The sequence below is a fragment of the Mesocricetus auratus genome, unplaced genomic scaffold (assembly GCF_017639785.1).
Source record: "Mesocricetus auratus isolate SY011 unplaced genomic scaffold, BCM_Maur_2.0 Super-Scaffold_15014, whole genome shotgun sequence".
Taxonomy (NCBI): domain Eukaryota; kingdom Metazoa; phylum Chordata; class Mammalia; order Rodentia; family Cricetidae; genus Mesocricetus; species Mesocricetus auratus.
In genome coordinates this window covers 51,376,350-51,389,464 of record NW_024429186.1, presented here as the reverse complement: position 1 = coordinate 51,389,464, position 13,115 = coordinate 51,376,350, and the positions used below count along the sequence as shown (strand labels likewise).

The 13,115-nt window shown below is 36.5% G+C and overlaps 1 protein-coding gene across 4 annotated transcripts in view; it reads right to left on the bottom strand.

Moving 5' to 3' along the window:
• Positions 1–1,202: 1,202 nt before the first annotated feature.
• Positions 1,203–13,115, bottom strand: part of Mis18bp1 (MIS18 binding protein 1) — a 36,424-nt gene continuing 24,511 nt past the window's right edge. For all 4 annotated transcript variants that reach the window (XM_040743013.1, XM_040743016.1, XM_040743015.1 and 1 more), the window contains exons 11-16: positions 10,261–10,430; positions 8,135–8,295; positions 5,828–5,973; positions 3,964–4,063; positions 1,665–1,719; positions 1,203–1,485 (exon numbers count right to left, since the gene is read on the bottom strand). In XM_040743013.1, the coding sequence (XP_040598947.1) occupies positions 1,391–1,485; positions 1,665–1,719; positions 3,964–4,063; positions 5,828–5,973; positions 8,135–8,295; positions 10,261–10,430 (727 nt within the window). In that variant the 3' untranslated portion in view covers positions 1,203–1,390. The remainder of the gene's footprint in view (positions 1,486–1,664; positions 1,720–3,963; positions 4,064–5,827; positions 5,974–8,134; positions 8,296–10,260; positions 10,431–13,115) is intronic.

Below are 13,115 nucleotides of genomic sequence, written 5' to 3'. Positions count from 1 at the left end.
TTCTGTTGCAGGTGACCCTGTTTGGACACCACTTGGGGTAGGGGGTGGGAAGACAAAGTACCAAAGACACAGTCCCTGGGATTGGGTAGCAGAGAGTGCTGTTTATTAAGGAAGTTTCGTCTGCCTTTATATTCTCTCCCAAGGTCCTGTTGGCTCAGGCAGCCGACTCTGCTGCCTTGTCCTTTCCTCATTGGTGTCTCCAATCAGTGTCTCTTTGCCAGAAGTGTTTGGGCACAGCGGCAGCCTTGGCACAGGGAGGAAGTGTTTGCCATGCATGCTCATTCAGGCTGGCCTGGGCACCTGCATTTTGGTAGGCTGAGGCAGTTTCTTCTATACAACCTTCCTGAGTTTTTCCTTCCCAAAAGATCTCATGTGAGGTTTGTTGTATGGTGTGATTTTGTGGTACTCCTTGGCTCCAGTCTGCCAGGTACCCTTTCTGTCCAAGCTTTAACATACGCATTGGGAAAACCTTCCTCTTCAGAGCTTTAACACTTACAATAACAAAATACATTCTTTAACTGATTAAATAGTTCAAAAAGAAAAAAAATCCAGAAAAATACTAAACATATTTAAAATTTTATTTGAATTGTCTAACTGGATGCAAAGGATACATGAATATGTAATGTAACCCGGGGACAAATAACTTATTTCAAACTTTAAAACAATGGCAGAATAAAAGATGCTTTCTAAAGGAGCTATCAGAAAGGGAAAACCTGGTTATTATGGCACAGTAATTCCTTATAATGGTTGGTGGATCTACCAACTATACATAACACGACTGCAGAATACAACAGAAGCTGTCCTCTGGTTCCTTTTACAAAATAATAAAGAACAATGAATTAGAGAAAGGTTTCACAACTAGAACACGTATAATAAATTTTAAGAAAAACTATTAGAAGAAGAAAACATGTAGAACATAAAAAACATAAAACAATCTGAATAACATAATTTAAATAGTCAATGAACTCTGGCTTATAATACCAGGTGGCAAGATGCCACAAGTTTTCATCCTAGTGTGCACCAATACAAACTCTAACTCCAGCCCCTTCTCTCTCCTGACTTCAGTGTTTTTAAAAATTTATCTAAAAACCTATTTGAGACATGATTACCAACATACACGGACTTGGGTTTGGGTCTTCTAGCAACTTAAGTTTTACATACCTTCCTATTACAAAAATAAAACAAATACATACACAGGCAAAGCAGTTTGACTTGTGTTTTATTGCAACACTAAGGAATGTTCTATAGGATGTTAACCTTGTACACAAACATAAGACATCTTTGGGAAACAAATCTGCATTCCCTTATTACAAGGAAAATACCCATTCGTCAAATAAGAATACCAGTATGCTCTGACTGATGATAAAAATCCTACAAATTGTATTTACTATCAGTCAGAATTTGAAAAATAATAATCTTGCTCTTCTTCGTCTGATTCTGTGGCGTCAACGAAATACTTTGCAATAGCAGTGTTTTCACCTATATCTGTAAAGACAAATTTTATGAAAAGGATTAATATATTTCTGGTAATTTTAAAAGAACTGAAAGCAACTCCAATGAACTTAATGGTAGCTATGTCTACTTGAGAACCAGTTAATTTTAATACCATCAAAGAGAGATCTTAGTGTAATGGAACTAAGCTACAAAATAAAGAAATGCAATACCTTTGTTAAACAGGGCTTTTCGTATTGTTGTTGGAGATGAGAAATCATTTTCAACCTATAAAAGAGTATATGTTAGTAGCAAAATTGTATCTCTTGTGATGAGGGAATTGACTAGATAGTACAGTCCTAGAAAAAAATCAAGTATGCTTAATCTTCAGAGTACTGTGAACATAGGCCTGTTATATCACTTTCAGTCTAAAGTGATATAACTAGAGCAACCACATTCTTGAGTTTATGCAGAACAAAATCCATAACTTAGTTTCTCACTGCTGGCAAATATTTACATCTATAAGAAAATATAAACTGAGCCGAGCATTGGTGGCACATGCCTTTAATCCCAGCACTCGGGAGGCAGAGGCAGGCGGTTCTCTGTGAGTTCGAGGCCAGCCTGGTCTACAAAGTGAGTTCCAGGACAGCCTCCAAAGCTACAGAGAAACCCTGTCTCAAAAAACCAAAAAAAAAAAAAAAAAAGAAAATATAAACTAATGCTACAGAAGGCAAAGAATGGTCTATAGCCTATAAACGTTGCCCAAATGTACTCATTACTTATCTTGGATAGAATATTTTATTATTATCCTTGTGAGGTAAGACATCATTTATTTCTCATAACCACTCAGTAACAAGCCATTGTCATTATCTAAATATGTATAAATTAGAAAAGTCTAGTCACTTTGTGTAATGAGGTCACTGATAATTAGACCTTGAAAGGAGTAATTTGAACACAAAATTCTTGGCTCTTACTACACTAACACACTAGCTACAAATACCAGACTATGAAAAGAATTAGGTAAATCACAATTTTGTATACTGCATAATTTGAACATATTAAGAAAAACATCCAAATAGGCATATTGGTGGGTGCCTTTAATCCCAACACTTGGGTTGCAGAGGCAGGCGGATCTCTGAGTTATCTGAGTGTGAGGTCACTCTGGACTACAAAGGGAGTTCCTGGACAGCCAGGGCTACACAGCTATGTAGCCCTACCATGTCTCAAGACAATAACAGCAAAAAAACAAAAAAGGAAAGAAAAAGAAATATGCGTTTTAATAGGAAAGACCCAACAATATATCACAATTTACATTTCTGAAAACAATCAAGTATATTAGTTTGCTGGGCTGATCCATGCTCCATGAATCAACAGAATGGACATCACCTGGGATTATTAAAAAATGTAAATTTCTCAAGACTACTGTATCAGAATCTTGACTTTAACAGGCTCCTTAAGAGACACTTACTCAAGGTACTTTATGAACAAAAACAACCAAAAAAAAGAAACAGACTAGAAATCTAATCTTTGAATTCCTGTTTCAAGGATTCCTAACAATGCTAATTTCAGGGTATTTTGCAAGAGCCAAATTTTCATTCTCATTAAGGAATAAGAAGATGGAAAGAAACCAAGTATCTGAAGATTGCTGAGAAGTAGTCTGCTAAGTTATGAAATGGATTTTAAGAAATGAGCCACTAGACTAATTTTAAACCAAGGTCTACCATGAAGCATTATTTACTATTTCTTGTGGCTAAGTCCATGAAGACAGATGATTATATAACCCAATGTAAGAAGAATTTTACTTAAGTAAATCTGGAGTATAAAGACTTTAAAGACAGAAGAGAAGGCCATATGTAGCCTGAAGAATTACTTTACTAAATAAGTAATCTCACAGTTCATCTATGTAAATTATTCTCCAATATTAGCTATTTTAAAAAAATTGTAGGTAAATGACCTTTTCTAGAATCTAAATACTTGGTTATCTATTACAAAAACATTCAGAAATTTAAATTTTAAAAACTTGAAGTTAAAAATTTTAAAGGCAATGCAATGAGATAAGAGTGTGGAAAAAGATCCCAAATTAGAAAAAACAAGGGTATAATAGAAGGTTTGGAGGGAAGAAAGGAGAAGGGAAATGATGTAATTACATTATAATCTCAAAAAAAAAAGGTTTTAAAAAGACTTGTTTTTTGAGACCACAGACTCCTGACTGCAACTCCTGATCCTCTAGTTTCCACCTCCCAAGTGCCAAGCGCTGGGATTGTAGGTCTGCACCATCAGTCCCAGGTAAGGTGTGTACTTTTGAAATGTCCTTTCTGGCCTGGTTATTTTCCAACTAGTTTCCAAATGAGAACTTTTAGCCATTCTCATCTTGGGAGCTGTCATCTATAATTCTACAGTGTTTATGTACTTACTTCCCTAATAGCTTCATATTAGAGGGCAGAGACTGTTAGACAATTTATAACTACCAGAATTTAACAAGTATTATAACTTTTCTACATAAAAGTGTTGAACAAATAAAAATATACTTACTGCTTTTTTCCTAATGTTGCCCCAGGCAAGGCCACCATTACGCTTGCCAAATTTTTTAGCATTTTTTTGCATATGGAAAACATATTTATCATAATCATCACTGTATGAATACAAAATAATATCAAGATGTCAAATGAGCATTATCATAATTTTATCCATAGCAATAAAAATCTAAAATGTACTTAACTTCTCTCAAAAGAATATTCTAGGAAATTACAATTTGCTTATTAGTCACTATCCCATTATGGTGGTTTGAATAAGAATGGCCCCCATAGGCTCATATATTTGAATGTTTAGTTATTAGGGAGTGGTACTACATGAGAAGGATTAGGAAGTGTGGCCTTGTTGGAGGAAATATGTTACTGGGTGTAGGTTTTGAGGTTTCAAAAGCCTAAGGCAGTCCCAGTGTATTTCTTTTCCTGCTGCCTGCATGCTCCCAGCATGATGATAATGGACTAAATCTCTGGAACTGTAAGCAAGCCCCAGTTAAATGCTTTCTTTTCTAAGAGTTGCTCTAATCATGGAGTCTCTTCACAGCAACTGAACAATAACTACGACATCCATATAGTTTTATTGCTAAAATTCCTGACTCTGGTATTTTTCCTGTTTGTTTTCATTAATCTAAATCAGGTATCACAGTTGATCACTTCCAGGCTATGATGTACAAAAACTTATCACTTTACACCTTCCAATTCTATCAAGTTTCCAATCCAACGTAAGTCTTTTCTCTCTAATTGTGTTGCTTGCGTTCTCTATACGCACTGTGAAGAATCTAGTTTAGCAAAGATGACTCATCTGTAACCCACAGACAAAAGCTAAAGTCAAACAGATGGCTATTTGCATCCTCTCCTTTGGCATCAAGATCTCATATGTATGATCTATTAGGTTTTTTTCTTATTGACGATTTTGGAGCAGCTTCAAAGATATGACATGTATGATATGTATCTTAATCACAAACATTGCTGTGCAAATGAATAAACCAACCAGCTACTAGTATACTGCTTAGTAAATGATAGGTCTACACAGATTAGCACCCTATAGTAGACCTGTAGTTTACTTTCCAAATGATTGTTTTATAAACAAAATTTAAGATTTCACTGTTAAATTTTTAAAATTGTCATAAAAAGAAACCATATAATACTACACCCCCTTTCAAATTTTGAGACAGTGTCTTACTATGTAGCCCTGAGGTTCTCAAACTCTGATCTGTTTGTCTAACATCAAAGAGCTGGGATCACAGTCATGCACCACCAAGCTCAGCAAGCTAACTTCTTGCATACTTGAACACTGAGAAACACTGAAATAAGATTCCTGGGTCAAAGTTCATAGTTTAGTTTTAATCATGAGTGCATTGCTTATCGAGGCTAGAAGACGTAGTCAAACTCCTAGAACTGCCTGACCTGGGTGCTAGGAACCTAATAAAGGTCCTCTGTAAGAACACTAAGTGCTCTTTACCACTGAGCCATTTCTCCAGACCAAGCATAACATTCTTCTCCCTGTTTTTATATTGCTTATAGTGATTGGTAGCAAGTAAAACATAAAATTATTAATCTTTTCCTTAGTGATTTCTGGGTTTTGTATTTTCATTGAAAACATCATTAACCTGACAGTATAATACCACAAAGATTCAGTAGGTTTTTTTTTATATTTTAAATTTTTCAAGTAAAATTAATGTTTCTAATATTATATACTGATTATATCCCTTAATTTGCTGAAACTATCCATCCTAAACTTTTAGAAGTATCTATTTTTCATTTTTTAAAAAATGATAACTCTATCCCTTAGTGCATTTATGTTTATCAATTCACAAAATATTTTGATATTCTTGAATGAACTAAAAAATTAACATCACCTTTTTATTTACCTTTTTACAGAGGCTAGCATACCCGGACTGACATGCTGACATTGTGGAGTGTCTGTCAACGGGAAAGTAATTGATAATGGAGATGCTGGATTCCTGTCCATATCTAGCAGAAAATCATCATCTTGACTGTATTGAAAGCTCGGCAACTAGAAAACAAATATTTTCACCACACACTCATCACAAAATAATTTTGTGAATTTAAAAATAGTGAAGCACAGAATATTCACTACAAAGACAAATTTCTCTTGTGAAAAATCCAATGACACCTGTTACTAAAGGCTATGGAGAGCAGAGGTGTTCAATATTTTCTAAATATCATTCAAGCTTTTTATATAATTACATAGTCTTTCCCAATTCCTTAAGCTTCTTATCGAAGTATTAAAGCTATAATATGAAAACAAATGAGTAGGGTTGTGTTCCAATAAAGCTTTGTTTATAAAAACAGGTAAAAGGTCTAACAAAATGGCCCAGCCAGTAAAGGCCCCTTTGAAGCCAAATGACCTGAGTTTAATCCCTGGGCCCATGCCAGAGCCTAGGGCCTGGCACGTGTAACCACAAAGCAACATCCCTAGTCCCTTATGTTGGTGGAAGGAGAGAACTGACTCCATACATAAAACTGTTCCCTACTTACACATGCACACCATGCATGCATAATTCTTTTTTAATTAATTGCTTTTTTTTAATTTAAAATAGGTCAGATGCTAGATTTGGTTCCAAAGTTGATGAATTTACATGTTACTAGAACAAAACTTAAATTCATTCACTTTTGTTTAGGCACTTACTGGCAACTCAACTAGTTTTACATTTTTATATATGTATTATTTCCAATAACCAATTCAATTCTTAAGATTTTACTTACCTTTACAGTAAAATCATAAAGTGAACAGGCATGGCCATAATCAATCAGGCGATTGAAGCAGAAAGATATGAATTCAAGGCCAGCCTGGCAGTATATATAAGACCATGCTTCAAAAAAGGAAGGGAGGAAAAAAATTAAAAAACCCACAGAAAGTAAACTTATGGCACAGAAAAATAAACTAACTGCTATCTATTTCTCTCTTGTCTTCAGTTGGTTGTTTTGAGTTGGGATTCCCTTGGCTATTCTGGGTTTTTTGTTTCTACATGAATTTTGTGATTTTTCCCCCGCAATTCAATGATGAATGTCATTTTGAACAGTATGGATATTTTAACAATATTAATTCTTCTAATGTACAAACATCTTTCCATTTATGAGTGCCCTCAATGTTTTTTTTTATTTTAGGTTTTTTTCAAGACAGGGTTTCTCTGTATTGTTTTGGAGGCTGTCCTGGAACTTGCTCTGTAGACCAGGCTGGCCTTGAACTCAGATATCTGCCTGCCTCTGCCACCCGAGTGCTGGGATTAAAGGATGTGCACCACCAACACCCAGCTCAATATTTTCTTTTTAAATCAGTTATTTTTTCTTTTTCTGAAATCAATCTTATTGTGGAGCTTCTTCCCTCACTTGATTAAATTTCTTCCGATGTCTTTTGTTTTTTTAATTTTTTTTCAACCAGTTCACTCAGGACATAATAAATGCTACTGCTTTTGTAAATGCAGGTTTGGTGATAATAGGAAATAAAACACAGGGTCTGGCATGTGTAACCACTAAGCAACAATCCCTAGCGCCTTATGTTAGCTTTAGATCCTGCAATTGTGCTTCATTTCTTTAGTTTTGAGGAGTCTTTCTACGTACAAGATCAGTTTTTAGGACTCATCCCATCTAGCCTTATGTACATTCTTCTTGAGATTAAGCAGACTAATTATATTATACAGACCCCAAAGCACAAAACAATTCATTTGTTATATAAGAGATTCTTAAACTATCACAGCACAGCTGCACTGCTTGTCTCCTGTAGTTCAGGGCCCTGTCTGGGTTCTGCAGCAACACTTGCAGTGCTGGGACTAGTTGGTTTACTGAGATGAGCCCCCCTCCCTCCCATTACAGTACACTGACATCTGTGAGGGCCCAGAGAGCTTCTAAGTCTAAGCTTTCAAAGTGCAGTTGTCTACCCAGTTGCTTTACTTACTCTTTGTGAAAGAAAAATGAATGTCATCTATCTTGTAATGTCCCTGGCCCATCTCTTCATTTTGGATTAAACACTCAAGAGCAGACTCTAAAAATTGATAAGGACAGCATATACCAGCAGATCTTTTCCTGTACTTGGTTCACATGTAAAGACTACACAGATCCTTGACTTAAATATTAGTGGTAAACACTAACAACATATAAAAGTGGAAAACATCAAAATCAATATAAAAATGCAGATTTCATGCATTAGCACTTACCAGTACTCTTTGTTTCTGCAAGGGTGTTGCAGTGAAAAAATCATCATGGTTATCTTTTGGCAACTGCTCCAGACAATCCCTCATTTGTCGTTTCCTTTTAAGAGTTCCCACTCCAGCAGTGATCTTAATAGTCTTTTTCTCATCAGCATTGTCTTTCTTATCTAAGAGTTAATGAAACATTTTGATAATGACCTGGTAATTTTACCTGCTTTATAAACTAAAGGTATCTCTTACTCTGTTTCTTACAGAACAAGTAATTTTTAAATACATTTAAAATTTTTTATTTTATTTTATGCGTTCTTTGCCTTCACGTGAGTATGTGCACCACATGCATACTTGGTGCCTATGAAGGTCAGGGGAGCACTGGACCCTCTGGAACTGGCATTATGGGTGGGGCGAGCCACCATTTGAGTTGCTGAGATCCAAACCTAAGAACGATTTAATGCCCGTCTGTTTCCTCATACAGACTCAGGGTGGGCCAACAAGATGACTCAGCAGGTAAGGGCAGCTTCCTCCAAGCATGACAACCTGAGTTCAATCCATGGGACCTGCACAGTGAAAGAGAGCCAACTGCCTAAAGTTGTCCTCTGACCTTTATGCTGCTCATGCCGTGGCACCCACCCCAACAAGCACACAAACATATACACGCGCACATACACATATAAACTGATTGGTAAAAAATCAAATTAAGGGGCTAGAGAAATGGCTCAGAGGTTAAGAGTATTGGCTGTTCTTCCAGAGGTCCTGAGTTCAATTCCCAGCACCCACATGGTGGCTCACAACCATCTGTAATGAGATCTGGTGCCCTCTTCTGGCCTGCAGGGATACATGCAGTCAGAACACTATACATAATAAATAAATAAATCTTAAAAAAAAAAGTAGGAGGCAGCCTCCCATCTAAAACTTTTACTCCTGAACCCAAACCCCTAACAAAGCTCAGTAGGCACAGCTTAGACAAAACAACAACAACAAAGTGTGGTAGCCTTAGAAACATGGCACCTTGACACATGTCCCTAGTCCAGCTACTTGCGAGGCTCTCTTTAGCTCAATCTGGACAACAAACCAAGACCTTTGCCCTTCCAACAAATAAATATCACAAGGTGCTCTGTGGTATTTTTTGTTTGTTTGTTTGTGTCTCAGCTTCTTTTTTTTTTTTTTTTTGGTTTTTCGAGACATGGTTTCTCTGTATTGTTCTGGAGGCTGTCCTGGAACTTGCTCTGTAGACCAGGCTGGCCTCTGCCTCCCGAGTGCTGGGATTAAAGGCATGCACCACCAACGCCTGGCAGTGTCTCAGGTTCTTGACCTGTTCAATTATTGCTGGGCATAGGCAGATAAAAAAGCTCATGGTCACATATTGGCTATGTCTGGTAATGAAAACATCACAAATAATTCTTCTTACATTGAGATGAATGCTATTATTAGTTCATGTGATATTCCTAGGGAGTACACAAAGACTAGAGAGTAGGTTAAAAATGTTAGGAGCCAAAGTGATCTACATAGTATGTTCCAGAATAGCCAGGGTGGTGGTGATAGCCCAGCAGTGGTGGCACACACCTTTAATCCCAGCACTTGGGAGGCAGAGGCAGATGGATCTCTGTGAGTTTGAGGCCAGCATTGTCTACAGAGTAAGTTCCATGATTGCCAAGGCTAGATAGGGAAATACTGCCTTGGAAAAAATAAAAAACAACCCACACCCAATAAAGTTACTCTGTGAGATAGACTTGACTTATTAATCAATATTATGCAAGCACATTAGGTACTCTCTAAAGCTTACTATGGGACTTCGAGGCAGGAATGAATCTTAGATTACAAAAACAAAATTTACTGGTCTTTCATAAAGTATGCTAGGGACTGTAAGCAAATGCTCAAGTTAAATTATACCCTCAGATATTGAAATATTTATCCAACTTCAAACTTATTAGAACAAATTCTGAGCAAAAGGCTACTAAATTATTAATGGTAGAATTAACTACATTGGTTAAGGCTTAAAATATTTCAAGTTCTTTCTAGTTTTTAAACTTTGAAGTGAACAACTGATACAAGATTCACAAATAAATATAAACTATAATTCGTAAGCACTTAGAAGTGAACACTAAACACTCTGAGAAAACAATGATTAAAATTACCATTTTGGACCTGTTTGGCTTGTTTTTTCTTCGAGACATGCTTTTGGGATCTTTTGCCTTGGGTATCTTCTATGTATTTCCTCTGGCATTCATCAGCAGTTCGAGAACCTACTGCCATAGCTACATCTGACCAAAAACCAGGCTTGTGCTTTGGAAGAGATGTAAAAGCACTATGGGAGACCAAAACCAGTTAAGAACAAAAAAAATTCAAGTCAATAAAAACAATCTCCTGAGAGCATAGTGAGTCGGTGATATTTACCAAGCTAAAGGACCATTTTTAAACCACAGTCATTCTGGATAACTAGTCAGAAAAAGATACAAATCTCTCTCTATTCCATAACTTTCTTATTATAATGTAAATATAACATGAAGAAGACATAACTGTACCTGTCTAGTAAAATGCTTGAAAACTATTTCTATTAAATATGAAAGCTTTCAACACTCCCCACCCCAAAGTTCAACTATTCAATGATTTGATCTTTGAGGGAATTCTGGCATAAATTAACTTCTATTTATTGTTTACCAAGTGTTATTAGTGCTAAATCTGCCAGATGGACTCCTAGTTCTTACACAGTTTTATGGTTAGGGATGAATGGTCATGGTCATACATGATCATTGCATGACATGTGCTTACATGGAAATATCACACATTAAAAACACAACTGATGTTTTAATACTACTATTAATAAAAAATGAAGCTGGAACACCTGTAATCCCAGCACTAGGGAAAAGTGAGGCAGACAATCAAAAGTTTAAGGAAAGTAAAAATATGTTTCAAAAACTAACAAGATATAAATGCAAGGTGGTTCCAATTCAACCTATAAATGAGACTCTGAAAGCTCATTTGCAAATAACTGTTTAAAATGTACCCTACTATTCCTACTCCCCTACACTCTCATCAAGACTATGTTGTGGTTAAGGTCATAGTTCAGCCAGATAGTAACTAATTCAGTCAATCACCCTAAAACGATGCAGGGTTAATACCCCTTACCTCAGATACTTAAGACTTAAGACCCACTGTTGCAGAATTTAGACACATATACAATACCTTGGATGGGATTCAGTCAGAACATGAAATTAATTCATGTTCATGTATACCTTCTACATACAGATCACAGGTGATTATAGTTTTGTTGGCAGCCAGGAAGCATTCTACCATTAAGCCATATCAACCTCTAGAAGATAATTTCATACAGTCATTTTAATGCCACTTATGTTCTGACTGTGATTCATCATCATAAGAGGTTAAGCACAGAATTTTCCACTAGTGTTACTTGTTGGCACAAAGTATCTTAGATTTTGGAGCTTTCAGATTAGAGATAATATATTACTCCAACTATATCAAGTTTCCTAGCAGTGTATAAAGCTATTGACAAATCTAGGACTGCTTATATTCTAAAATAACTATTTTTTATTAAAAATAATTCTTAATGCATTTAATAAGTCAGTAATTATCAATAACTTCCAGATTGCCGGGCGGTGGTGGCGCACGCCTTTAATCCCAGCACTCGGGAGGCAGAGGCAGGCGGATCTCTGTGAGTTCGAGGCCAGGCTGGACCGATAGCCTCCAAAAAAAACAAATACAGAGAAACCCTGTCTCGTAAAACCAAAAAAAAAAAAAAAAAACAAAAAACAAAAAACTTCCAGATTATTCCAGGTAAAGTAATAAAGAAAATTGAATATGTAATCAAAGCTCATTAAAGCCCCTGCTATAACTTATGGCGATACCCTAACTGACATTAGTCTGTCATGTTTGCTACTATCTTTTGAGGAGTGAAGAGTTAGCTGAATGGTTGAATGCTTGCCTAACATAAAGAAGGCTTTGAGTCTGATCCCCAACACTGGGTGGGGAGGGTGGGAGGGAGGGAGGGAGGAGGGAGAGAGGAGGGAGGGATTTAAAAAATCCCTCTTTAGATGTCTTGAAATATAAAACAAAGACTAAGAAGCTATACTATAAGGAAATGATGAGAGCTAATCTAGAAAAGGTAAAATTGTTAACATGGTCTGCTTTTGATCTAAAGCAGAAGAATATAAAACATGAAGCTATAAATTAGTGCAATGAAAATTTCCGATTTTCTTAATTTGTCCATATATGTTGTCCTATCTCTTTAATCTTCCCATTTAGGCTTCATAACACAATTATGGTCTAGTTTCATTGCTACCACAGTACTGAAACCCTTAAGTCTCTGTACTCAAATTCATTCTTTTCTTAAAATTTTTTGAGTATGAGTGTTTTGCCTGCATCTATGTTTATGCAAAGAGGCCAGGAAAGCATCAGACTCCCTGAAACTGGAGTTACAGAAGGCTGAGAATCACCATGTAGAAGGCTGGGAATCAAACCAGGTCCTGTGGAAGAGCAGCCAGTGCTCTTGACTGCAGAGTCATCTCTCCAGCCAAATTTAAATTCAATTCTTTAAAAATGTTGAGACAGGGTTTCTCTTTGGAAATCCGCCTGCCTCTGCCTCTGGAGTAAATCCTACCGGCGTACGCCACCACAACGCCGGCTTTTGTATTTATTTACCACTTTGCCGTTTCATTTTCTCTCTCAATCTCACGTATATTTTTAAACACACTGTAAACCTTTAGAGGTTTGTTCATCCAAGTCTGACTTTACTGTAAACCTTTACGTTTTTTTCTGGCCACGTGTCTTATCTGTTAAAACCGCGGCTGTTTTAAACTGCTGCCTTCCAAGATGGCGGGCGAAAGCGTGATTCCAGCTTACCGCCTCAGTCCATGCTGACCTCCAGCAAAAGCTGCCACTTCCAACTGTATGTACACACCTTTTAATCATTAGCAGAGTCTCTTAAAACAATCTTGTTTTTTTTTTTTTTTCTTTTTTCTTTTTATGCCGAGTC